General features: G+C 38.5%; 1 protein-coding gene and 1 pseudogene across 13 annotated transcripts in view; one reads left to right on the top strand and one right to left on the bottom strand.

The window, feature by feature from the left end:
- The window catches only part of DBT (dihydrolipoamide branched chain transacylase E2), an 83,550-nt gene that overhangs the window by 34,039 nt on the left and 23,533 nt on the right, over positions 1–25,978 (top strand). For 9 of the 13 annotated variants that reach the window (XR_010146581.1, XR_008548326.2, XR_010146582.1 and 6 more), the window contains 7 exons: positions 1,169–1,350; positions 13,329–13,450; positions 15,853–16,069; positions 17,073–17,239; positions 21,306–21,383; positions 25,442–25,633; positions 25,776–25,847. Coding sequence is in view for 10 of the 13 variants with exons in the window: in XM_009425207.5 (XP_009423482.1) it covers positions 1,169–1,350; positions 13,329–13,450; positions 15,853–16,069; positions 17,073–17,239; positions 21,306–21,383; positions 25,442–25,633; positions 25,776–25,847 (1,030 nt within the window). In the remaining 3 variants the exon portion in view is untranslated. 13 annotated transcript variants of the gene reach the window in all.
- Positions 18,101–18,833, bottom strand: LOC742538 (brain protein I3 pseudogene; annotated as a pseudogene).

The raw sequence follows: 25,978 nt of genomic DNA on the forward strand, positions 1-25,978 counted from the left end.
TTATGCAGTTTATTGAATACTGAAAGTTTAAAACAGAAGAGTTGTTGCTTTTACACCATCATAAAGTTGAAAAATTATAAAAGTCAGAGACCATCTGTAGTGCCAGTTTCTCCGGGGATTTTGCTTTTTGTGGTGATCCAAACCTAGTATTCCCCTTACAGTGGCTGCGAGGCTGCTGATTTGGCTCCTGCTGCGCTAGGGAAAGGAGGATGGAAATTGGGCAAGTTAAAATACTACAAAACTCAACCATTTTTCCTGAATACATCCTTCTCAGTTGTTGCAAGCCTTTTTTTGATTGCCAAAATTCTGAAAAAATTGATTTTTAACAACTTTTGGCACTGTACTTGTTGCTCATATGGAAGAGCAGATTTTCAGATGTCTTTAATCCATCATTCTGGAAGTGAAAGTATGTGCTTTTAAAGCTGGTTTCTATGTCATGGGTGCTGTTTTATCATAGGCTGAGGACTGGTTAGGACAGGAAGACAAGAAGCAAGAATGACAACAATTATCTGTTGCTGGCAATAAGTCAGAAGTAAGGGCTAGAGACATTAAGAATGCCATTAGAATGAAAATTAGATGTATTATTTCAGGTTTGGTCCCATTCCTCCTGTTTTGTTTGCCAAAACGATCTAGAAAAGCCTGTAAAGTATACCTAAAATGATTATGGGATTAGAAGGACTTTATATAAGAACAGGCTAAAATAATTTTAGGAAGAAAGACTGGGAGAACTCCCATCTAAAATTCATGAAATTACAAAGGATATGTATTGAGGACATCACTTTTTAAACTTACTTCTGGAAGTATTGGGCATCCCTTAAAGTTTGGAAAAGGGTAATGTAAGACAATAGAAGGAAATACCACTTTAAAAATGTATTTTTAGAACTTGTTTTTCTGATAAATGGGTCAGACAGAAAACCTGAGAGTTTAATTAAATTTTTGGATTATAGACTATGAATTGCTTAAAATTTTTTTGAGTGTTTCTTGCAGATACATTGAAGAGACTCTGGAAGTCATTATAGTCATCTCTGAAACATTTCTTAGTACACCATCTGAAAGTAAATGCTGGGCTAGATGAATACTGAACTAACTCAGCATGGTATTTACATCCTTAATATGATCTGTACTTATGACTGTTTCTGTAAAAGTGTCTCATTTCTTTTTCTTTTAGGTATGTAAAAGAAGGAGATACAGTGTCTCAGTTTGATAGCATCTGTGAAGTTCAAAGTGATAAAGCTTCTGTTACCATCACTAGTCGTTATGATGGAGTCATTAAAAAACTCTATTATAATCTAGACGATATTGCCTATGTGGGGAAGCCATTAGTAGACATAGAAACGGAAGCTTTAAAAGGTATTGTAAGTCTGTTAATCTATTTTACTAAATTGACTATTGGTCTCTTTTTGTCATTGGGTCCCAATTAAAAGTGATCTTTGTTTTTTTGTTTTTTTTTTTTCTATTCCTATTTATTTTTAGCTCTTGGGGAAATGTAATCTTTTCAACGTGAAAAAAGGCAGCAAGTTCAACACAAAATAGAAATCTGAATTGTAGGATAAGACGAAACCAAAGGTGGTGGGGAAAGGCAATAGCAAAAGGAAGAGATGAAATGTTACAAAAAAGATGGAGGATGTCCCATCCTTTCTCCTCTGGGGAATGACTCAAACATTCAGGTGGCATTATACATCGTTCCACATAAGTCAGTGATGTTATTCCTTTTGGAGGGGTAAGAAGGGGTGGGGATGGGCTTTTAATAACTTACAGGATTTGAGTTGGAGTTTTAGAAGCCGAAATCAGGAAAATTGAAAAGGTTCTCTGTGAGTCATGATTATCTTTTGGCCAGTTGCCATGTTAAAAATGTGTACAGTAGCACTTCATTTACCTGAAGTCCTGCCTTCTGGAGATCTTAGTGTTCAAAGAGGCAACAAGCTCTCTCAGTAATTAAAGATTCAGACTATAAATACTGGCTACAAAGAACAAAAATTGGAGTATCTAAAGATGAAATCTAATATAATGGATTGCTCTGTTTGCCACTGATACAAAAAAAAAAAAGCACTCTTGTTGGAGATGGTTATAAACTTTTTCAAGAGAAGTTGAAGAGAAAAGAAGGAAAATTAAAATGAAAGCAAAGATACCAGCATTTAGAAGCAGCAGCAACCATGGGACTTACAAGCGATAGATGTCCTGTCAAAAGGGAATTCATCATGAGAATGTTACAGAGGAAAGCTAAAACAGTTGGCAGTCCCAGTAGTGGCAGGCAGCTGGCTGGCTAACTCAGAAGTTCCTTACAGCACTGTTGTGGTATACCAAAGTTTTGTCATCTAGGAATCAGTTTTGATACTAGGGGCTGCAAGAGCAATAGGTTCTGTGACAGAACTCCTAGGCCAGCATTCCCACCTTGGAAGTGCTGAGATAAAGATATCTCACTGTAATTCAGAAGTCTAGCAGGAGTAATTGAATTACAGTATCTGGCTGACACTTAGTTCTGCAGTCGGTAGAACAATAACTAATATTACAATCTTTTTTTTCCAGAATCACATGGTATAATTTATAAAATTTTTTACACTTATTATTCTGTGAAATATTCCAGTTTAGCAGATGAAGAAACTAAACCCAACTAGAAAGGTTGGACAGGCTGGGCGCAGTGGCTCATGCCTGTAATCTCAGCACTTTGGGAGGCCGAGGTGGGTGGATCACGAGGTCAAGAGATCGAGACCATCCTGGCCAACATGGTGAAACCCCATCTCTACTAAAAATACAAAAATTAGCCAGGCATGGTGGTGCGTGCCTGTAGTCCCAGCTACTCGGGAGGCTGAGGCAGGAGAATCGCTTGAACCCGGGAGGCGGAGGTTGCAGTGAGCCGAGATCGCGCCACTGCACTCCAGCCTAGGTGACAGAGCGAGACTCCATCTCTTAAAAAAAAAAAAAAAAAAAAAAAGGAAAAAAAAAGAAAGGTTGGACAATTTGCCCAATGGTTGGTGACAGGACCAAAGTTAGAACTTAGATGTCCTGAGTCTTTGTCCAGAATATTTTCTACTATGACATGTTGCCTCTAAAAGCTAGAAGGTGATTTATTGAAGGCTTCCTACTACTTTTTATTATTATAAAAGCAGGAGGGGTGCATTGCAGAAAGTTCTAAAATACAGAAAGCCAAAACAACAACAAAAACCCTAATGTTCACAAATCACACTCAATGCATTCGTGTATATCATTCCAGATATTTTTCTAGGTCGTATGTGTACATGTAGGTATTTTTTTAACCAAAATAATATATTGTATATGCTGTAGTCCAATCTGTTTGCTTTGTTCATCTATGTTTTCATGACAGCACATTTCAATTTTATTTTTTTGTTTGTTTGAGACGGAGTCTTGCTCTGTCACCCAGGCTGGAGTGCAGTGGTGCGATCTCAACTCACTGCAACCTCCACTTCCTAGGTTCAAGCGACTCTCCCATCTCAGCCTCCTGAGTAGCTGGGACTACAGGTGTGCACCACTGTGCCTGGCTAATATTTGTATTTTTTTATAGAGATGGGGTTTCACCACATTGGCCAGGCTGGTCTTGAACTCCTGACCTCAAGTGATCTGCTGGCCCCATCCTCCTGAAGTGGTGGAATTACAGGCATGAGCCACCACGCCTGGCCTATTTCCATTTTATATGATCGACAGACCATATTTAGAGTTCCTGAATTATCCCCAAAATGTCCTTGATATTTCAATTGATTTTTTTTAAACAAGGATCCAATATAGGACCATACATTGCACCTAGTTGTTATATCTCTTAAGTCTCTTTTAGTCTAGTTTATCCTCCTCTACTTTTGTTTCATGACACTGATTTGAAGAGATTGCCTTTGTTTTGCAGAATGTCAAACTTTTTGGATTTGTCTTGTTGCATTGTGGTGTTATTTAACTTGTTCCTCTAGTCCTTATATTTCCTGTAAGCTGGAAGTAAGTTTTAAAGGCTGAATTCAGGCTGGGCTCAGTGGCTCACACCTGTAATTCCAGCACTTTGGGAGGCCAGGGTGGGTGAATCACTTGAGGTCAGGAGTTTGAGACCAGCCTGGCTGGCCAACATGGTGAAACCCCATGTTTACTAAAAATACAAAAATTAGCCGGGTGTGGTGGCACATGCCTGTAATCTCACCTACTCGGGAGGCTGAGACAGAATTGCTTGAACCCCAGAGGCAGAGGTTGTGGTGAGCCAAGATTGCACCCCTGCACTCCAGCCTGGGAGACAGAGTGAGACTCTATCTTAAAAACAAACAAAAGAAAAAACAAACAAAAAATTAAAATTAAAATTAAAAATTAAAAAATAAAGGCTGAATTCAAGTTAAATATTTTGGGTGGAATACATCATAGATCATGTTTGTACTTCATGTTGCTTCACATCAGGATACACTTAACATCTGATGACTGCCATACTGATGCTAAGTTTAAACACTGAACTAGGATAATGATACCCTTACCCCTCTATTGTGGAGTTGTGTTTTCCCCTTTTGTAACCAGAAAATTATGTATGTAGTGTTAGCTTTGACACTAAATAAGTAGGTTCTAATATAATTTGAGATCCTTCCTAAATCAATAATTGCTTTAGTGGTTGTAGAATGATGATTTTTGGATTTTGTCATTCCTTTAACATTATTAGCTGGCATTCTTCTGTAAAGTGGACCTTTCTCCTCTCATCAGTTGGGGCTATCTGTATTGGGGCTATCTGTATGCTACCTGTATGAAATACAGTTCTTACTGGAAAGAAAATAAATGCTTAATTCTTTCCCTTTGCCAGTTCTCGAAGTAAGGAGTTCCTTTAGTAGTCACTTCAAATGCTGATAGTAATTTTTCCAGCATTCTCAGTGTATGTGTGAGTGTATGGTCATATGTCGCATAACGACGTTATGGTCAACAACAGACTGCATATACAACAGTGGTCCCATAAGATTATAACACATCTTTACTATACTTCTTTTATGTTTATATATGTTTAAATACACAAATATTTACCATTGTGTTACAGTCACCTACAATATTCAGGACAATAACATGCTCCACAGGTTTGTGACCTAGGAGCAATAGGCTATTTCATATAGCCTAGGTGCATAGTAGGCTATACCATCTAGATTTGTGTAAGTGCACACTCAAGTTTGGATAATTGTGAAATCACCTAGCAATGCATTTCTCAGAACATACTCCCATCATTAAGCAATGCATGACAGTATTTCAACTGATTTCATGTGTTTAATTGATTACAATCATTATTATTCTCGATGCTCAAATCATTATAGTGGTGACCCCTTCAACCTGGCTCCTATGTGTTCTATTAACATTGTCCTGTTAATTTTTAAAAGCTTCCTTGCTTTTGGCACAAAAGATGTTCTGGGATTCACCTCATACTTTTCCCACCCCATACCTGGAATCATTCATTTCTTCAAGGGCTCTTGTTCCTTTAAGTATTAGTGTAGAATGAATAAGAGGCTATAATCTGGGCTTTAGGGGTGCTTCCTATTACTTTGATTCTAAATTTCTTTTGAAAGACATTATTGGCTAGGCACAGTGGCTCAAGCCAGTAATCCTAAAATTTTGGGAGGCTAAGGTGGGAGGATCACTTGAGCCTGGGAGCTTGAGACTAGCCTGGGCAACATAACGAGACCCCATCTCTACAAAAAATAAAAAAAAATAGCCAGGTGTGGTGGCGTGCACCTGTGGTCCCAGCTACTTGGGAGGCTGAGGTGAGAGGATCACTTGAGCCCAGGAGGTAGAGGCTGCAGTGAGCTGTGTTAATGCCACTGCACTCTAGCCTGGGTAACAACAGGACCCTGTCTCAAAAAAAAAAAAAAAAAAAAGGCATGATTTAGAAAAATTTAAAGAAAAACAAAACAAAAATTCACCTTTAGAATTACCTGAAATAAACACAGATTTTTTTTTTTTTTTGGATTCATATTTAGAAAGGAAAGAGTGTTTCATTCTTGGCATAAACTGACAAGTAAAGATTCTGAACAGTACTATGGATGTCATTAAATTAGAATGTCCAAGCTGGAAGCCAGATTAGATACCAATTTAAGTTATCTAAAAAAGCAAGTTATTTATATGAACAAGTAAACAATTGGAGTTTGTTATTTGTTTTGTTTTGTTTTGTTTTTTGACATGGGGTCTTGCTCTGTTGTACAAGCTAGAGTGCAGTGGCACGATCATAGCTCATTATAGCCTTGAATTCCTGGGCACAAGCAGTCCTCCTGCCTTAGCTTCCCAAGTAGTTAGGACTCCATCATGCCCAGCTAATTGGCCTTTTGATTTTTTTTTTTTTTTTTTTTTGTGAGATGGAGTCTTGCTCCGTCTCCCAGGCTGGAGTGCAGTGGCACGATCCCAGCTCACTGCAACCTCCGCCTCCTGGGTTCAAGCAATTCTCTTGCCTCAGCCACCCTAGAAGCTGGGATTCCAGGCATGTGCCACCACACCTGGCTAATTTTTGTATTTTTAGTAGAGGTGAGGTTTCACCATGTTGGCCAGGCTGGTCTTGAACTTCTGGCCTCAAGTGATCTGCCTGCCTCCGCCTCCCAAACTGCTGGGATTATAGGTGTGAGCCACCACACCTGGTGCTGGTTTTGTTTTTAGAGTTTGTTTTGACATCTCAAGTAAGATCCAACTTAATAAGTCTGGGTATAGCAAATTATAAAATCACAGTACATTTTGTGGGGGGCCTGTGTTTTTTCTGGAGAATTTTTTTTCACAAAAATTAATATTCTCTATAACATGATAAATCTTAAAGAAATTATGCTGAGTGAAAGAAGCCAGACCCCACCACTCAAAAGAAAACATGCTATATGATTCCATATACATAAAATTTTAGAAAATCCAAACTAATCTCTAATGACAGAAAACCAATGAGTGGTTGCCTGGTGACAGAGTATGGAGGGTAGGAAGGGTTGGAAAGGAGGCATTACCAAGGAATATGAGGAAACTTCTGTAAGTGATAGACATGTTCATTATCTTGATTATGGTGATGGTTTATGAGTATATACATATTTCAAAGCCTCTCAGATTATGTGTGTGTGTGTATATATATATATATATATATATATATATATATATATTTTTTTTTTTTTTTTTGGAGACGGAGTCTCACTCTGTCGCCAGGCTGGAGTGCGGTGGCGTGATGTCGGCTCACTGTGACCTCTGACTCCCTGATTTAAGCAAATCTCCTGCCTCAGCCTCCCGAGTAGCTGGGATTACAGGCAGGCGTGCACCACCACACCCAGCTAATTTTTATATTTTTAGTAGAGACGGGGTTTCACCATGTTGGCCAGGATGGTCTTGATCTCCTGACTTTATGATCTGCCCACCTCGGCCTCCCAAAGTGCTGGGATTACACGCGTGAGCTACCGTGCCCAGCCTCAGATTCTATATTTTATGTATGTGCAGTTTATTGTGTGTCAGCTGTATCTCAGTAAAGCTTAGAACAAAATTAATGGCATTGGATAGGTTATATTTACAGTAAAAATTATCTGACAGTATTCTTCATAGAGAACTGATAATTTGCTAGCCATTCTATTTCATTTGCCATTCCTAATATGTTTTAAACAATTATCTTGCATGCTAGTTTTATTTCACATCTGTACCTTTTTGCTTTTATATTTGGACTTGTTTTTTATATTTTTATTGTAAGAATAAACTATGAAGCATAAGCCCATGTATCAAATAAGCAGGCCTATAGAAATTAAATTCAGCTTAATGAGAGAAATTTATATCTGCTTCATTTTAATTGTGGAAATAAGAAAGATTTCTAAATATTTTATGTATCTTTTCTTAAGCAAGAATTTGTAGTAATACTGAATTTATGTTTTTCCTGTCTTAATGCTAGTAAAACCAATTATATAAAAGACGAACACAAAGTCTTCTAGAAGTATAAATTATATTATTAACATTTTACAGGTGGAAAATTATCATAGCATAGAGCCATGAAGGGTAGAAGAGATCAAGACTAGACATCTTAGTAGTAGTATTGGAAATTAAGTCCTATCTTGTAATGCTAATTATATTCTATAGTACTGTCTTTTGTAACATAGTAGTAGTCTGCTTTTCAAAGCTAGAGGGTCATGATAATTTTGGTGAGGGAAACTGTATTTGTGACCTCCAAGTCCTATCTATGAGTCCTTTGACTGTAACAGACCTCTACTTCAAAACAGTTTATTGGACTCACTTATGCCAACTTATATCTGTGACATATAAGAAGGCATATACTATTAAAAAAATGACAAGTTGAAATCCAGTTACTTAATTTTTTTTTTGCTTAACATTATCACCATTATATCAAAGCTATTCCATGTTTCAGTGCCTTGTCTACTGTAAACATGGTTTAGACCATGTGCAGTCACTCACGCCTGTAGTCCCAGCACTTTGGGAGGCCCAAGTAGGAGGATCATTTGAAGCCAGGAGTTTGAGACTAGCCTGGGCAACACAGTGAGACCTCATCTCTACAAAAAATTTTAAAAATTAGCCAAGTGTGGTGGAGCACACCTGTAGTCCCAGCTATGCAGGAGGCTGAGGTGGGAGGATCACTTGAGCCCAGGAGTTTGAGGCTGCATTGAGCTATGCTTGTGCCACTGCATTCCAGCCCAGGTGACAGAGCAAGACCCAGTTTCTTAAAAACATGCACACACAAAACAAACAAAAAAGTTAGACAGGTGTGGTAGTACACCCCTGTAGTCCTGGCTACTCAGAGGAAACCCTGTCTCAAAACCAAAACAAAACTAAAACCAACTCAGTTTAAATTGTGTTACCTCGAGTTGTCTTTACAGCTGATGTGGTGACAGATGCTTTCTCTAGCCTCTATTTATTTAATGCAGTAAAATGATTCCTCACTTTTCTAAACAACTAAGGCTCTTTGTACCAAAACTTTTCAAAAACTTTTTTTTGAGAGAAATCATTAATTTTGTTTTAAAAATTTCATATATGTTAATTCTTAAAGTGAGGATATTGAGTAAGCTTTTTTGATTATGCAAAGACATGTTATGAACATTCACCACTGTACTAGAAACAATACAATTCTGTGTTTGATTTTTAGTTTTTCAGCCCGTTTAGATTGTCCTTGTGCCAGGTCATCACCCACCTTCCTAACTTTCTGAGATGACATATAACCAAGTTGATTAAGAAATATTTGCTAACAAAGGCAAATAGGAGCTGATTGAGAGTATAAATACCTTTCCTCTGGGTCAAGTGCACAGTTTTAATGCTGAGGCTGTATTGCACCTATTTTAGGTACTCTGGGCCATGAAGCTATGTTAAGATGAAGTTGCCAGGATGCTCCACCACCAGATAAGTGGAGAGTTACTGAACCTAACTGAGAGGTACCATGGGGCAGTGAAAGGAGGAGAAAGAGGGACATGAGCTTTAGCAGAATACTTTATAAAACTAATATTATTCTGCCATTATATTGCATTTAGCCCTTAACATCAACTTGTATTGTTGATTGGTTTCTCTGTGCTAATACATCTCATTTAACAAATGTAATATCTGCTTTTGACACATGGACCATTGAGACTCTGAGAGTTAAATAACCTGCCTATGATTACATAGCTACTAAGTGGTGGAGTTAGGATTTGACCTCAGCTCTGTTTAATATGAAAGCCCATGCTCCTAACCACTTTGTTACACTGATAATTTAGTTCAGAGAGGATGGATATCAGCTTCATTTTGCATCTAGAGTAATGGGACTTACTTTCTAACACTTTACATATGCATATTTACAAAATTCTGCTACAACAACACAGTTTAGTTTACAAATATATAGATTTTATAATATTGAAATGTTTACCAGGATTAGTATAAAATGTTTTAAAGAAAAGCTCTTTGACATAAAACCATTCCAATAATGTAGTGTATCATCTAAATTACATTCAGTAACATAAATTGCATGGTTCAATGCTAGGCATAGTAGGTGCTCGTGGTATCTATCACTATTCATTTTGTATAGCCTATTGTAGATTAAATTGATTGAATTTGCTGTTTTAATAATTTGAAGTGAAAAAGAAAATGCAATGAAATCTTTTCAGTTTGGATGTCCTTAATTTTCAATTTATGAACATTCGGACAGGAACTAAAGTTTATTTTTGTGCTATGAAGAAAGGTCTTCCAAACACACTTGAATACTTTAGTATTTCAAAGCATTTTTCTTAAAAGAATTTCTCCTAGCTGAGTGAATTAATTAGATTACTTAATGTTATTCTTAGAAATACCTAAGAATATTGCAGTTTCAGTTTTATCAATTCATATTATTCTTTTATTTAGTTAACCTGAAATAATGTGGTTTTATTATAAATTTGCTTTCTACGAGGAATTACCTTAACACAAAATTGACAGGCTTCATAAGAAAAAGTGCTTACTTACCAGAGTTTGCTTTTTCTTAAAATTAGTTAAAGCTTTTAAAACTGTACTCTAATTCCCTAACTGAAGATCAGTCATCAAAGGCTAAAATCTCACATATTAGACTGTGATGCTAGAAACACTAAAGTCATATCAACTGGGGAGACTTATGAAATTCAAGTTTGGTCAACTTCATCCCCCTTAGAGCCCGTTTCTACATTGGTAACATTGAGAAATCTGTCCTACATCCTCATAACATTTTTGTAATCAGAGGAGAAAATATGTGTAAAAACACTGAAGGAGGCCAAGACAGGAGATCACTTGAAGTTAGGAGTTCAAGACCAGCCTGGGCAACGTAGTGAAACACTGTCTGTATTAAAAAAAAGAAAAGCAAAAAATAAACATTTTGAAGATTATTTAAAATCTTCTGCTGTGTAGTAAGGTGGTATTTTATTACTTGGTTAAGAGACAGCTTTCTTCCAACAACTACATGACTATTAGAAATAATATATGAGTGACTTCTCACAAGTAAGTTTGTCATTCATATTTACACCCAAGTTACTCTAAAAGGGTAGTACTATGTAGGTAATATATCACAAAATGTTTTCCAGAAAGGTGAGTAGCAATAAATTACTTGGTCTTTTGGAAATAATGTAATAATTTTTGTATGTTATATATTTGGATATTTATACATTCTCTTCAGCAAATATGCATTATCCAAGTTAGCATTAGAGTTCCTACCATATTGGGGTTCCTACCATTGAATCCCCTGATTTTCGTTTGGATCTTGGTTCCACATGCTAATCTTTCTTACTTATTTCTCCAATGACTTTAACAGATGTAGAGAATATACAGGGATTCTGAAAATTCAGCAAAAATTATGCCTTGAACTATAGGAGTTGTATTCTAGCTACTTTGACCAGAAAGAAAATTTACTAGGGCTATGAACTAATGGAAACAGCACAGATTGAGTCAGCCCTAGGACTGAATGCAGCTCTTAGATTTATTAGGTGTCTGACCTTGAGCCAATCTGTTCAGTCAAACCTCACTTTTTAAACTGTCTGTAAAATGGGGATAATAACACCTATCTTAAACAGTTGTAATGAAAAGTAAGATACTGCATATGCAGGACAGTATTTGACACATAATAGGTGCTCAATACAAGTTTTGGGTTTTTTTTCTCTTCCCTTCCTCACCTTTAGGAGAATTTCTTTGTAGCTCCACTGGGCCAATTCATAGACTAGTAAAGAGGAATGAATAGACTATCTTATCACAGTTGCAGTAGTAGAAGATTTTTATTTACCTAGAAATGAATATCAAAACTGTCAAAGCAGATTCAGTTGTCTGTTCATTTTCAGAAGTTCTGTCAGTCTTTAATCTACCAATTCAGACAGATTCTGCTATATGTATACATCACTGATTTCCTAACAGCAGAATTTGACAATTAAATGCTCTCAAAAACATTTTTTTTTGCTTGCAGAAATATATGCTAATAGCCTGAGATAGTTTTTCTAATAACAGGAATCCAGAACTAGAGAATAAAACAACCAAATTAGCATTAGCCACAGCAGTTCTTTCTTCTTTTCCTTTTTTCTTTTTGAGGCAGCCTTGCTCTGTCACCCAGGCTGGAGTGCAGTTGTGCAACCATGACTCATTGCAGCCTTGACTTCTTGGGCCCAAGTGATCCTCCCACTTCAGCCTCCTGAGTAGCTGGAACTACAGGCACACACCACCACACCTGGCTAATTTTTAAATTTTTTATAGAGAGAGGGTCTCCCTATGTTGCCCTGGCTGATCTCGAACTCCTGGCCTCAAGCAATTCTCCCGCCTTTACCTCCCAAAGTGTTGGGATTACAGGTGTGAGCAACCATGCCCAGCCACCACAGCATTTCTTAAACTATTCAAAGCAGAGCAAACTTTTAAGTACTATATCATCTCAGGAAAGTGTTTAAGATTGTCATAGATTTTATATGATTCTTGTGCGGTTTTTTTTGAGACTGGGTCTCACTTTTTCACCCAACCTAGAGTGCTGTGGCACCAACATGGCTCACTGCAGGCTTGACTTCCTGGGCTTAAGTGATTCTCCCCCCTCAGCTTCCTGTGTAGCTTGGACCACAGATGTGTGCTGTCATACCTAGCTAATTTTTAAAATTCACTTGTAGAGATGGGGAGTCTCACTTTATTGCCCAGGCTGGTCTTAAACTCCTAGGCTCAAGTAAGTGATCCACCCACCTTGGCCTGCTAGAGTGTTGGGATTACAGGCGTGAGCCATTGTGCGCAGCCCATTCTTTCATATAATTTATCTTACATTTGATCCTTATTCCATGCTGTTTATAAATATGAGAATTTTATTAGAAAAATGTTTAAAATACAAATTTTTTTTTGAGACAGGGTCTCACTGTCATCCAGGCTGGAGTGCAGTGATGCAATTACAGCTCACTGCAGCCTCGACCTCCTGGGCTCAAGCAATCCTCCCACCTTGGTCTCCCAAGTAGCTGGGACCACGGGTGTGTGCCACCAAGCTCAGCTAATGTTTAAATTTTTTGTACAGGTGGGGTCTCCCTATGTTGCCCCAGCTAGTCTTGAATGCCTGGGCTCAGGTGATCCTTCTGCCTTGACCTCCCAAATTGCTGGGATTGCAGGCATGAGCCACTGTACCTAGCCACAACACATTTTAAAATTTCTTGAGGAAAACTCTCATTTTTAAACTTGTAGCTGCTATATTATTTCAACAGGAGTGACATATCCACCAGGTACTAATAATTAAAAAGTACCAGGTACCGGCACACACACCCCCCAACTCTACCCATACCATTAGGATAGTTGTGTTTTCCTATTCTGAAGTAGTTCAACTTTTATACATTTAGACTATAAACTTTAATTTATTTAGATATTATGGGCCACACCTTAGTGGCCTTACTTTACATCTTAGTAAAAAAAAAAATTTTTTTTTCAACTGAAGTTAAGTTTTACCTTGTTACCAGATTCGGAAGAAGATGTTGTTGAAACTCCTGCAGTGTCCCATGATGAACATACACACCAAGAGATAAAGGGCCGAAAAACACTGGCAACTCCTGCAGTTCGCCGTCTGGCAATGGAAAACAATGTAAGTTCTCTTAATATTTAAGTCTGAGATTGTATAGGAAGTGTACATTTGTATCTCTGAAAAATTAGCCAACTATCCCATGATGAAATAGCTCAATGAAATTAAGGAAACATGAAAATATTTGCTACTGAAAAGCGATAGTTGCATAAAAATACATGGGAGAAATGAGAAGTTGTAAACTTATTACTTACTATCAATTGAGCAGTATGATTTTATTATTCTTTCTTAGAGCCTAATAACAGTAAGAGCTACCATTTATTGAGCACTTGTAAATACCAGGTCTTAGGTCAGGTGCTCTAGAGGCACAGCATCAGATAGGAATTTGAAGGAGGGAAAGCCTGTAAAGGGAATGAAGGAAGCAGGATAAAAAAGGGAAGAGAAGGGAAATTGGCCAGACATGGTTATGGTATCAAGCATCTGGCCTGTCCCAAAGCTTGCCATGGTCCTAAGTAAAAAAAGAAAGACTCTGGCCTGATCTGAGGGTGCAACGGAGAACCACAGAATTACTGCTTTGAGGCAAGGAGGCCGGCCTTTTGTATTTCCTCTGCCAGTCATTGACTGAATGGAAGGTGGAATGCCAGGCAGGGTGGCTCCCTGGCACTGGGATAGGTATTTACGTATTCTCATCTAACCCTGTAAGATAAGGAGCTATTTTAAGACTTGGAGGGTTTAAGTAACTAGTCTAAAGTCACACAGCTAACATAGCAAGAGCCAGAATTCAAAAGTGAGTCTATATCACTCCAAAACCTGTGCTGTCAGACGTTATATAAACCTCAACAATCATTGCCTCCATTATTTGAGCACATATGTGCCAGACACTATAGACACATTATCTGTAATCCTCACAAGGACCCTGCAGGCAGGTTGATTAACTTATCTAAAACCAAGTAAGCTGAACTAGGGATTTGAACACAAATCTGTCTCGTTCTGAAACCTGAATACTTTCCACTGTGCCCCACAATGAGACTTTTTGTTTGTCTCTTTTTGAGAAAAGTAAGGTTGCTGTGGGAAAAAAAATAAAAGTTTATATTTTGTGAAATATGTAATAGAGTCATTAAAATGTTCATATTCTTTCAGCCAGTTAGAAAATAATCTAGGAATCATTCTTCCTTGTATTTTATATAGCCAAAAATTAGAAGATGCATACGTGTTCAAATTATGTTATGTATCCTTGATAAAATGTTATGTAACCCTTAAATGTGTTTAAGTATGAAGACCATTTAGCATAACAGAAAATAGATATAGTAACGTGGAACATTAGGTTATTAAGGGCATCAGATGAAATAATGATTTAACATTTTGCTTTGAAATCTATAAAGCATTTTAATAATTTTTTTCTTAATAATATAGAAAGAAATATATAGAAGAAATGTATGATTTGGCTTTCCTAAAACACTCCCTAAAGATGTGTATAGAATACTTGGGTAGAGTGCTTATATGATTACTGAAAATTAAATATTGGATTTAGTTAACAGAAATCATCTTTTTTCTTTGAATTTGCATATTTATGAATTGAGTTTGTTTAAAATTAAGAACCAGTGGCATTTACAGTTGTTTGTAACCGCCTAAAAATTATTTGTTTAAATTTTCATAGTCCATTTGTTACAAACTTAGTGTTTGCCTTAGTAAAGTCCTTTATTATTTTAGTCATCCTTAGAGATGCACTAATACAAATGAAATGGGGCCTATCCCTAAGAAATTAATACATACTATATATGAGGAGATCATTCCAAGCTTTTATGTTTATTTTTATTTAAATAGAATTAAATGTTTTGTACTGATCTTTCCAAAGCAACTACCAGAAAAATAACTAATTTGAGAGAGTTTTTGTATTACGATTATTTAAGTTGTTACGTTTTTAACTGGTAGCCAATGTCAGAAACATTGGTCTAAATTTGGTATAGCATTTAGTTTCTCTTAAATTCTCAGCTCTCCCTCTTCTTATGTAGTCCCCAAGAATAGAAAAGGTCGAGTAAGAATTATGCAAGAGATTTTAAAATACTTGAGTATAAAAATGTAAGTTTTCAGCTGGGCATAGTGGCTCACGCCTGTAATTCCAGCACTTTCGGGAGGCTGAGGTGAGAGGATAGCTTGAGGCTAGGAGTTCAAGACCAGCCAGGGCAACAAAGTGAGACCCTGTCTCCACAAAAAATTTTTTTAAAAAGTAAGTTTTCATAAATAGCTCTAGATTATATATCATATAGATACCTGATGGTTACCACATGCATATGTGAACAGTATAGACAAAAGTAATGATTACTTAAGTAGAAAATGAAAAGGTTATTTCCTTTTACTAATTTATTGGACAGATATATTTTACTGTCAGTTGATCAAATTCCATTTTGAAACTTTAATGTTTTTAAGTAGTTGTATTTTTGGCATTAAAATATATCATTTTTTAGATTAAGCTGAGTGAAGTTGTTGGCTCAGGAAAAGATGGCAGAATACTTAAAGAAGATATCCTCAACTATTTGGAAAAGCAGACAGGAGCTATATTGCCTCCTTCACCCAAAGTTGAAATTATGCCACCTCCACCAAAGCCAAAAGACATGACTGTTCCTATACTAGTATCAAAACCTCCGGTATTCACAGGCAAAGACAAAACAGAACCCATAAAAGGTAATGATAATAATAACAATACTATAAGGCAATAGTTCATTTATTTTGGGGGAAGCTACCTCAGTAGATAAATGTATATAATATGGTGTTTTCAAGTCTTACTGAAGGGAAAGTTCAACTTCAGTCAGCATATAATTTTTCTTTTCTTTTCTTTTCTTTTTTTTTGAGATGGAGTTTTGTTCTTGTTGTCCAGACTGTAGTGCAGTGGCACGATCTTGGCTCACTGCAGCCTCCGCCTCCCAGGTTCAAGCAATTCTCCTGCCTCAGCCTCCTGAGTATCTGGGATTACAGGTGCACACCACCATGCTCAGCTAATTTTTTGTATTTTTAGTAGAGACAGGGTTTCATCATGTTGGCCAGGCTGGTCTCAAACTCCTGACCTCAGGTGATCCACCCTCCTCAGCCTCCCAAAGTGCAGGGATTACAGGCATGAGCCACTGCGCCTGGCCATAATTTTTAAATGGTGAAATAGCATAGCTTTTCCAGGAAACACTTACAATTTATGTGTATCATTAGCTTCTGAAGAGTAATACATTAGCAGGTTTCTTGAAATATAAACTTGTATACTGATAATTGCTCTGTTTGAAGACACACAGGATATTTTAAACATTCACTATTTGTAGTTAGCTTTCAAAATAACTAGTTCTGATTTGTTATTTATAAACTCCTGGAATGATTAACTTCCAGAAGAGTGGCTTTGCAGGAAAGCTGTTAGGGAAATACATGGCTTGCATTCTTTTGAATTTTTTATATAACACAGCATTTAAAGCAGTTACCTGCTATGTTATTGCATTTGCCACTGAGTGTCATGATGCAGTCAATGTTCCAGCTTTGAAATTAGTGACTTTCAGTGTAATGTAATGAAGAGAGTAGTAAGAGGAAGGGTTTAACTGAGAGAGTAAAAGACATTAGAGAACCTTCCATTTTAGTTTCTTTAAAAAAAAAAAAAGGATGAAGAGATTTGAGAATTTAAATAAATGAATAACAGTTGAATGCTTTTCAGGCTTTCAAAAAGCAATGGTCAAGACTATGTCTGCAGCCCTGAAGATACCTCATTTTGGTTATTGTGATGAGATTGACCTTACTGAACTGGTTAAGCTCCGAGAAGAATTAAAACCCATTGCATTTGCTCGTGGAATTAAACTCTCCTTTATGCCTTTCTTCTTAAAGGTGAGATTCATTCATTTCAAACAGGGCTTGAGTAGGACATTTATTTGTTTGTTTGTCTTTTTGAGACAGAGTTTTGCTCTTGTCACCCAGGCTGGAGTGCAATGGCACGATCTCGGCTCACTGCAACCTCCACCTTCCGGGTTCAAACAATTCTCTTGCCTTAGCCTCCTGAGTAGCTGGGAATACAGGCACCTGCCACCATGCCTGGCTAATTTTGTATTTTTAGTAGACATGTGGTTTCACCATGTTGGTCAGGCTGGTCTTGAACTCCTGACCTCAGGTGATCCACCCCCGCCCCAGCCTCCCAAAGTGCTGGAATTCCAGGCGTGAGCCACCATACCCGGCCCCAAGTAGGACATTTAAATTTTGCTTTGCCATCATGCAATATGTTGACTGTGGCCTTGAATAAAAATATTACTTTTCGCAACATCAGATAGTTAGAAAATGTGCCATTTCTTTGTTCAATAGGAAATTATAAAATTGAGATTTCTATATTATATTTTTAGCTGCTTATCTTTGAGCTAGGTAGAGACAATTCTGCCAGTTAAGTAAAGCCTCTGATCCTAAAAGGATCACTCCAACCAAGTCTTGGTTTGAACTAAAATGAGACTTGATATTAATTTTGCAATATCACTGACATATATTTAATATTTATTTTCATTTACTCAACCAACTTATATTGAGGATCCTGGGAATCATTTCTAGTGCTAAGCCTTGGGACCAGTATAAAATGGAGTAAGACCATCAGCTGACCTTGAGCAGCATACAGTCTAGCTCACATTAGTGACTGTGCAGCAGCTACCATGTGCCAGCCTCCATAGTAAGCATGCTGTATACATTATCTCTCTCTTTTTTTTTTTTGGTATGAATCTCATTTATTGAAAAGATTATTTCTCACCTTTCTCAAATTGAAGACTGCAAAAAATAAAAGCAGTGCTTCATTGAGTTGTCATGAGCCTGGGGCAGGAGCAGCAGCGCTGCCTCTCCACGCTCCGGGAAACCGCAGCTGGCGTGTGCCACATCGGTCCCACCTCGCTTTACAAAACAATCCTGAAGCTTAATCAAATAAAACTATTGAACACAACATTAGAAAAAGAGAGCTGGGTGTAGGAAAGCCGATCCTGGTGTTCCCTTTAAGCGAAGGTGGCTCCACAGTTGGGGCATCTTCGCTTCCTCAAGGCAAAACAGCAGATGAACCCAAAGGGGAACAGGATGATGGCCAGGAAGATGCCCAGGAAGGTGAAGCAGTCCTGCAGCCCCCCGACCCTGCAGACAGGACAGCCTCCCACCACCACGATAGAGTTGGTAGGATAGCGGGTGACGGTCTGGCTGTGGATGTTGTAGACCCTGGGATGGTGGGTGGGTGTCCGTGTGACGAGGTAGGAGTAGGGCGGCTGCCGGGGCGCGGCGGGGATGGCGCCGTAGCCGTGCGGGCCGCACGCGTAGTCGCCCTGGCCGGCCTCCAGGTTGTAGGCGGGCGGCCGCTCCTGCAGCAGAGTCTTGTGGTCCATGGCGGCCCGGCTTGGCTCTGTCGGCCCCGGCGGGGACGCGGCGCACGCACCGGGTGGCTCGGGCCCCTCTGAGGCAGACGCGGGGCAGGGCCCATTATCTCTTAATTCTCAGAGTAACCCTGACATGTAAATATTACTGTCTCCACTTTCCATTTAAGGAAATTGGGGCTCAGAGAGGTTGAGAAACTTGTTAAGGACTTACAGCTAACAGGTGGAGAAGCTCTTTCAGGTTCTGGTCTGTTTTACTCAGAAGGACATACTGATGTCTGTAATGCCAGCATGTTCAGTCCTTTCTCTACACTGCACCAAGACTGGCCTTCTGTAAATCAAATTATTGTAATATTCTCTGATTCTTTTCAGTGGTTCCCTTTCATTACCTTCAGGATAATTTGTATGCCATACTCCTTAGTGTGGCATACAAATGTGTTATAAGTCTCTGCTGCCTGCCTCTCCGTTCTTACCTCACTCCCTCATATTAAGCTACCCATAATTGCTGGAATACACAATTCCACCTGAAGTGCCCGTTCTTCTCGATCAAACACCTGCAAATCCCAAACTGTGGTCAGGTACAGACTCCTTCTGTGGCTGTCACTATTTGAATTAAATACTCTTGTTTCCCACTGTTAACTTATCTCAGTGCATTGAGTGCTTACTCAGTTTTCTCTTCACTTACTCACTTACTGGGCGCTGAGCCTCATGAGGCAGAAACTATTCTTCTTTATCTCCCTTTTTCTTTCTTTCCTTTTCTTTTTTTTTTTTTTTTTTTTTTTTTTAGAAAGGGTTCATTCTGTTGCCCAGGCTGCTGGAGTGCAGTGGCACAATCACAGCTCACTGCAACCTTGAACTCCTGGGCTCAAGTGATCCTCTGCCTCAGCCTCCCGAGAAGCTGGAACCACAGGTGTGCACCACCACACCTGGCTAATTTTTTTTTATTCTTACTAGAGATGTGTCTCACAGTGCTGCCCAGGCTGGTCTTACAGGGATGAGCCACCATGCCTGGCTATTTTGTTTTAAAATAAAACATAAGTTTCAGAACATTCGAAAAAATACTACACAGTATTGTAGAGGGGGAACAAATGACCTAATCCATTGACACATACCTTGTATTTTCTTGGACAAAATTTGGATTATACTCAAATATTTTTATATGTAACAGTTTAGACTAACCTTAGGGGTTTTTAGATAAAGACTATTAAAATTACAGTTATTGAATCAAATGCTTACTAAAACTTTCAAGTTGGCTGGGCGCAGTGTCTCACGACTATAATCCCAACACTTTAGGAGGCCAAGGCAGGCAGATTGCTTGAGCTCAGGAGTTCAAGACCAGCCTGGGCAACATGGTGAAACCCCATCTCTACAAAAAATACAAAAGTTACCTGGGCATGGTGGCACACGCCTATAGTTCCAGCTACTCGGGAGGCTGAGGCAGGAGGGTCACTCGAGCCAAGGACGTTGAGGCTACAGTGAGCTGAGATCACGCCACTGCACTGCAGCCTAGGTGACAAAGAAAGACCCTGTCTCAAAAACAAACAAGAAAAACTTCCAAGTCATAAAAATTAAGGAACTCGTAGCAGTTCTTTTAATTATATTTTTCTTCAGTTGATCTACTCTCTTAACCTGTCCTAACTAAACTAATGAAAATGAAATGTCTCTATATATTTAAACTTTTTTCTTAACTCTCTAGTTCAAGAATTTGATTTTTTTCCCATCAAGACCCCGATGCACTGAGAAGAATAACACAATGCATGTAAAGAACTTTAACAGGGACCAGACAAGGGCAGTGGGGGAGGGAATTCTTTTTAAGAATGATCTTAAGCATTTTTATTTTGCTATCTTTTAAATTCAATACAATGCATGGCCACCACATGTAAGGTATGAAACTTGATTATTAGATCCCAAAAACAGATTATCAAGAACATTTTGGGTACAGTTAGGGAATTCTGAATATGGACAGGAGAGAAATGGTATTAAGTGACAAAAGGGAAAAAGAAAGGGAGAAGGCAGCAGAGAGGGAAAATATAAATGCTATTCAGTGAGACTTGAGCTGTAAAGTAAATGTTCAGGACATCTCTGCCCTTCAGCTGGCCAAGGACACCAAGTAGCAAACTGGCATCTACTGGTCAGTGCGCTTTGAAATCCTCGTTACGTGTTCTTTCCACACAGAGAAATAGCTTACCTGCTTTTTTGTGTTTTGATTCCTAGTATTACTTCTCATGGAAATCTTAAGATCAACATGTCAGTGAGGAAATCACCTAGAATTTAGACATTTTCTTTGGAACTTTGGCTGGTCTGTATCATTATTTTGAAAATCTCCTTGATGTTTACAAGCTACCTGACTACTTTATCTTTTATTCTTTAATGATTAGGGTGACCTAGTTCCACATTGCTTGAAGGTAACATTGGCAGTAATGTGACTAGGTACATGTAGACTTGAAATTAAACTCAGCATAAATAAGAGTTCTCTCTCTCCCTCCTTTTATACCTCTTACTGTTTCAAATTCCCTATCCTTTCTGAGTTAAAAGTGCTAAAATTGCATTCTTTTTCTGTTAAACAGGCTGCTTCCTTGGGATTACTACAGTTTCCTATCCTTAACGCTTCTGTGGATGAAAACTGCCAGAATATAACATATAAGGTTGGCTATGCAGAGTGAAAATGTTCTTATTATTAATAGAAGATGGGGCAAATGTGCTTGTAGATTAGAGACTTCTATTGTACCTCAAATAGTGATCTTTTTTAGACTAGAATTAAAGGTATGGGGTAAAACATTAAACTTAAGTCTAATTCATTGTTGTTTTTGTGTTAATGATACTGTTTAGATATGGAGATTCTTAAAACTATTTTTAAGCTTTTTTTTTTGTTTTCTGCTTAAAATAATGGAAATACATAGCTGTATGGCAGATTATGTTACCCACTCTACTTACCCTCTCAAAAAGAAGCAGCTCTTTCAAAATTGAATTCCTGGAATTTTAATATTATTATTATTATTATTATTATTATTGGCAGAGTCTCACTCTGTCACCAGTTTGGAATGCAGTGTTGTGATCGTGGCTCACTGCAACCTCAACCTCTCAGGCCCAAGCAATCCTTCTGCCCCAGCCTCCTGTGTAGCTGGGACTATAGGCATGCGCCACTATGCCCAACTAATTTTTAAATTTTTTGTAGAGACGTGGTCTCATTATGTTGCCCAGGCTGGTCTTGAACTTCTGGTCTAAGCAATCCTCCTGCCTCAGCCTCCCAAAGTGCTGGGATTACAGGCATGAACCACTGTGCCTGGCAAATTCCTGGAATTTTAAGATTAAGAATAATTTAAGTGAGAAAAATAATAAAAGTTTGAATTCAATTTGAGTAAACTCTTCTGTGAGTAGTGAAAGTTTCTTAAGACCGAAAACTCTTTTTGAGATGCCTTTCCTGAAGTTTACTTATCATTAGAAGTGTACAACCAGAGGCTGGGCACGGTGGCTCACGCCTATAATCCCAGCACTTTGGGAGGCTGAGGCGGGTGGATCATGTGAGGTCAGGAGTTTGAGACCAGCCTGGCCAACATGGTGAAACCCTGTCTCTACTAAAAATACAAAAATTAGCCAGCCGTGGTGGCCAGCGCCTATAGTCCCAACTACTCAGGAGGCTGAGGTGGGAGAATTGCTTGAACCCAGGAGGCGGAGGTTGCAGTGAGCCAAGATTGTGCCACTGCACTCCAGCGTGGGCGACAAGAGCAAAACGCCATTTCAAAAAGAGAATTAAAAAAAGAAAAAAAGAAAAGACATGTACAACCAGAAAGTGAGCTTAGATATTCTGGGAGGTCAGCTCCCATATGGTTAATACAGTCAGCTGTATTAATTTTAATTTTAATATCTCCTAATTAAGTATATACTTATTAAAAAAATTTCAGGCAAGAAAATGATGTTGTCCGGGTGTGGTGGCTCCTGCCTGTAATCCCAGCACTTTGGGGGACAGAGGTAGGAGGATGGCTTGAGCCTAGGAATTCAAGACCAGCATGGGCAACAAAGTTAGGAGGCCCCATCTCTACAGAAAAAAAAAAAATTAGCCAGGCATGGTGGTGCATGCCTATAGTTTTAGCTGCTTGGGAGGCTGAGGCAGGAGAATCATATGATACCTGGGAGATGGAGGTTGCAGTGAGTTGTGATCATGCCACTGCACTCTAGCCTAGGTGACAAAGTGAAACCCTGCCTTTGTCAAAAAAAAAAAAAAAAAAAGAAAAGAAAAGAAAAAAGAAAACAAAGATGTTTACCCTCAATTCCATGACCCTAAGATAGCTCACTGTTTATGTTGATATATACATCTTTCTAGGATTTCATTTTTACATACTTTTTACAAGATATAGAATTATTTATATTTTCTTTAACTTGCTTTTTTCTTTTTCTTTTTTTTTTTTTTTTTGATACAGAGTCTCACTCTGTTGCCTATCTAAAGTATTCCCCATAGAGAATATCTATGCTGTGGTGTAATCATCGCCTCACTGCAGTGTCCACCTCCCACCGCAGCCTTCCGAGTAGCTGGGACTATAGGCACGTGCCAGCATGCCCAGCTAATTTTTGCACTTTTTTTTTTTTTTTTTTTGTAGAAATGGGGTCTTGCCATGTTGCCCAGGCTGGTCTCTAACTCCTGGGCTCAAGTGATCCACCCACCTCAGCCTCCCAAAGTGCTGGGTTACAGGCATGAGCCACTGTGCCCAGCCTCTTCATTTTCATTTACTATATTGTAGACATCATTGTCAACAAGTATAGCTTTGTTATTTATTTAGCCAGTGACCTATTTATAAACATCATGATTATTTTCAGTTTCTCAAACTTATAAACAGTGTGTACTCAACATCCCTGTGTATCCCTACATACTTCTGCACTTAGTTCCTTAACACAAATTTTTATAAATGTTGGTTCATGTTGTCATATGGTCTCCAGAAAGTCTATACAGGTTAAGTATCTGTTACCTGAAATGCTTGGGACCAGCAGCGTTTTTGGATTTAAGATTTTTTTGGATTATGGAATATTTGCATATACAAAGGAGATATCTTGAGGACAGGACCCAAGTCCAAACATGAAATTCACTTATGTTTCATTTACCCCTCCTACACATAGCCTAAAGGTAATTTTATACAATATTTTTAACATTTTTTGTGCATGAAACAAAGTTGTTGTTTTTTTGTTTTGTTTTGTTTTTGTTTTTTTTTTGGAGACAGGGTCTTGCTCTGTGGCCCAGGCTGGAGTGCAGTGGTGCGATCTCGGCTCACTGCAAGCTCTGCCTCCTGGGTTCACGCCATTCTCCTGCCTCAGCCTCCTGAGTAGCTGGTACTACAGGCGGCTGCCACTACGCCTGGCTAATTTCTTTTTGTATTTTTTGTAGAGACGGGGTTTCACTGTGTTAGCCAGGATGGTCTCGATCTCCTGACCTCGTGATCCGCCCGCCTCGGCCTCCCAAAGTGCTGGGATTACAGGCGTGAGCCACCGTGCCCAGCCACGAAGTTTTTTTTTTTTTTCTTTTTTTGATACAGGGTTTTGCTCTGTCACCCATGCATAATCATAGCTTATTGTAACCTAAAACTCTTGGGGTCAAATGATCCTCCCACCTCAGCCTCCCAAGTAGCTGAGACTACAGGCATGTGCCATAATTAAAAAAAAATTTTTTGTAGCTAATTAAAAAAATTTTTTTTGTAGAGATGGAGTCTTGCTATGTTGCCCAGGCTGGTCTCAAACTCCTGGCCTCAAGCAATCCTTCTGTGTCAGTCTCCCAAAGTGTTGGGATTATAGGCATGAGCCACTATGCCCTGCCAGAACAATGGCTGCATTTTTCTGTTTTTTTTTTTTAATTGATGGGCTCTGATATGATTAAATATTACAAAATGAGAACCGTTTCAACAACTATGCAGCATAATGTTTAAGGACAAAATATTGAATATACTTTTTATTATATATGTATTTTATCACATAGTAAGGAATGCTGAGGTGCTTAATCCATCCAATAAATTGAAAATAAAATCTTTACATTTCTATATTTGTCAGTATACAGAATTCTGAAGATGGATCTTGACTCAGGGTGATAAATCAGTTTCCAAGGAAATTGGCTACATCACATGACATCATTTCAGCCCCCAGAAGTTTCAGATGTTGGAGCATTTCAGATTTCAGATATTTGGACTAGGGATGCTCAACCTGTACCAGTTACATTCCCACTAACGATGTTGGGAAATAGCCTATTGCCTACATTCTTATCAATAAAAAATTATCTTTTTTTGGACAGAGTCTCACTCTGTCTCCCAGGCTGGAGCGCAGTGGCACAATCTCGGCCCACTGCAACCTCCACCTCCCGGGTTCAAGCGATTCTCGTGCCTCAGCCTCCCAAGTGGCTGGGATCACAGGCCTGTGCCACCATGCTAATTTTTGTATTTTTAGTAAAGATGGGGTTTCACTATGTTGGCCAGGCTGGTCTTGAACTCATGACCTCAGGTAATCCAGCCACCTTGGCCTCCCAGAGTGCTGGGATTACAGGCGTGAGCCACTGCGCCTGGCCCAAAAAATCTTTTAAAAATTGTTTTTAAATTATTTCTTTTAAATCACTACCAATCTGGTAAAAATGAGTTTTGTTAGTGGTTTCTAGATGGCAGTGAAGGTTGATCCTTTCTTTGCTGTTAGCTTATTCATTAAAAGCCCTACTGTACAATTTTTTATTTTTTAGGCTTCTCATAACATTGGGATAGCAATGGATACTGAGCAGGGTTTGATTGTCCCTAATGTGAAAAATGTTCAGATCTGCTCTATATTTGACATCGCCACTGAACTGAACCGCCTCCAGAAATTGGGCTCTGTGGGTCAGCTCAGCACCACTGATCTTACAGGAGGAACATTTACTCTTTCCAACATTGGATCAGTGAGTAATAATGTTGAAATACATAAACCATTACTTAAGGTTTCTGATCATATGCTTAATTAAAAATAGAAAATGTCACTTGGCATTTGTTCCCTGAAAAATCTTAACTTTTAATACTCTCCTTTTTTTTTTTTTTAAATAGATTGGTGGTACCTTTGCCAAACCAGTGATAATGCCACCTGAAGTAGCCATTGGGGCCCTTGGATCAATTAAGGTACATGTATTAGATAACTGAAAAATGGAGTTTAAGCAAATTCAGGGACTAAACACAATGAAGAGTAACCATTTCTAAGGTTTCCCCCTCCTTTTGTAGGTTTTAAGTTTCTGAGTTTATCTTAGAAAGTC

The sequence above is a fragment of the Pan troglodytes genome, chromosome 1, assembly GCF_028858775.2.
Source record: "Pan troglodytes isolate AG18354 chromosome 1, NHGRI_mPanTro3-v2.0_pri, whole genome shotgun sequence".
Lineage (NCBI taxonomy): Eukaryota > Metazoa > Chordata > Mammalia > Primates > Hominidae > Pan > Pan troglodytes.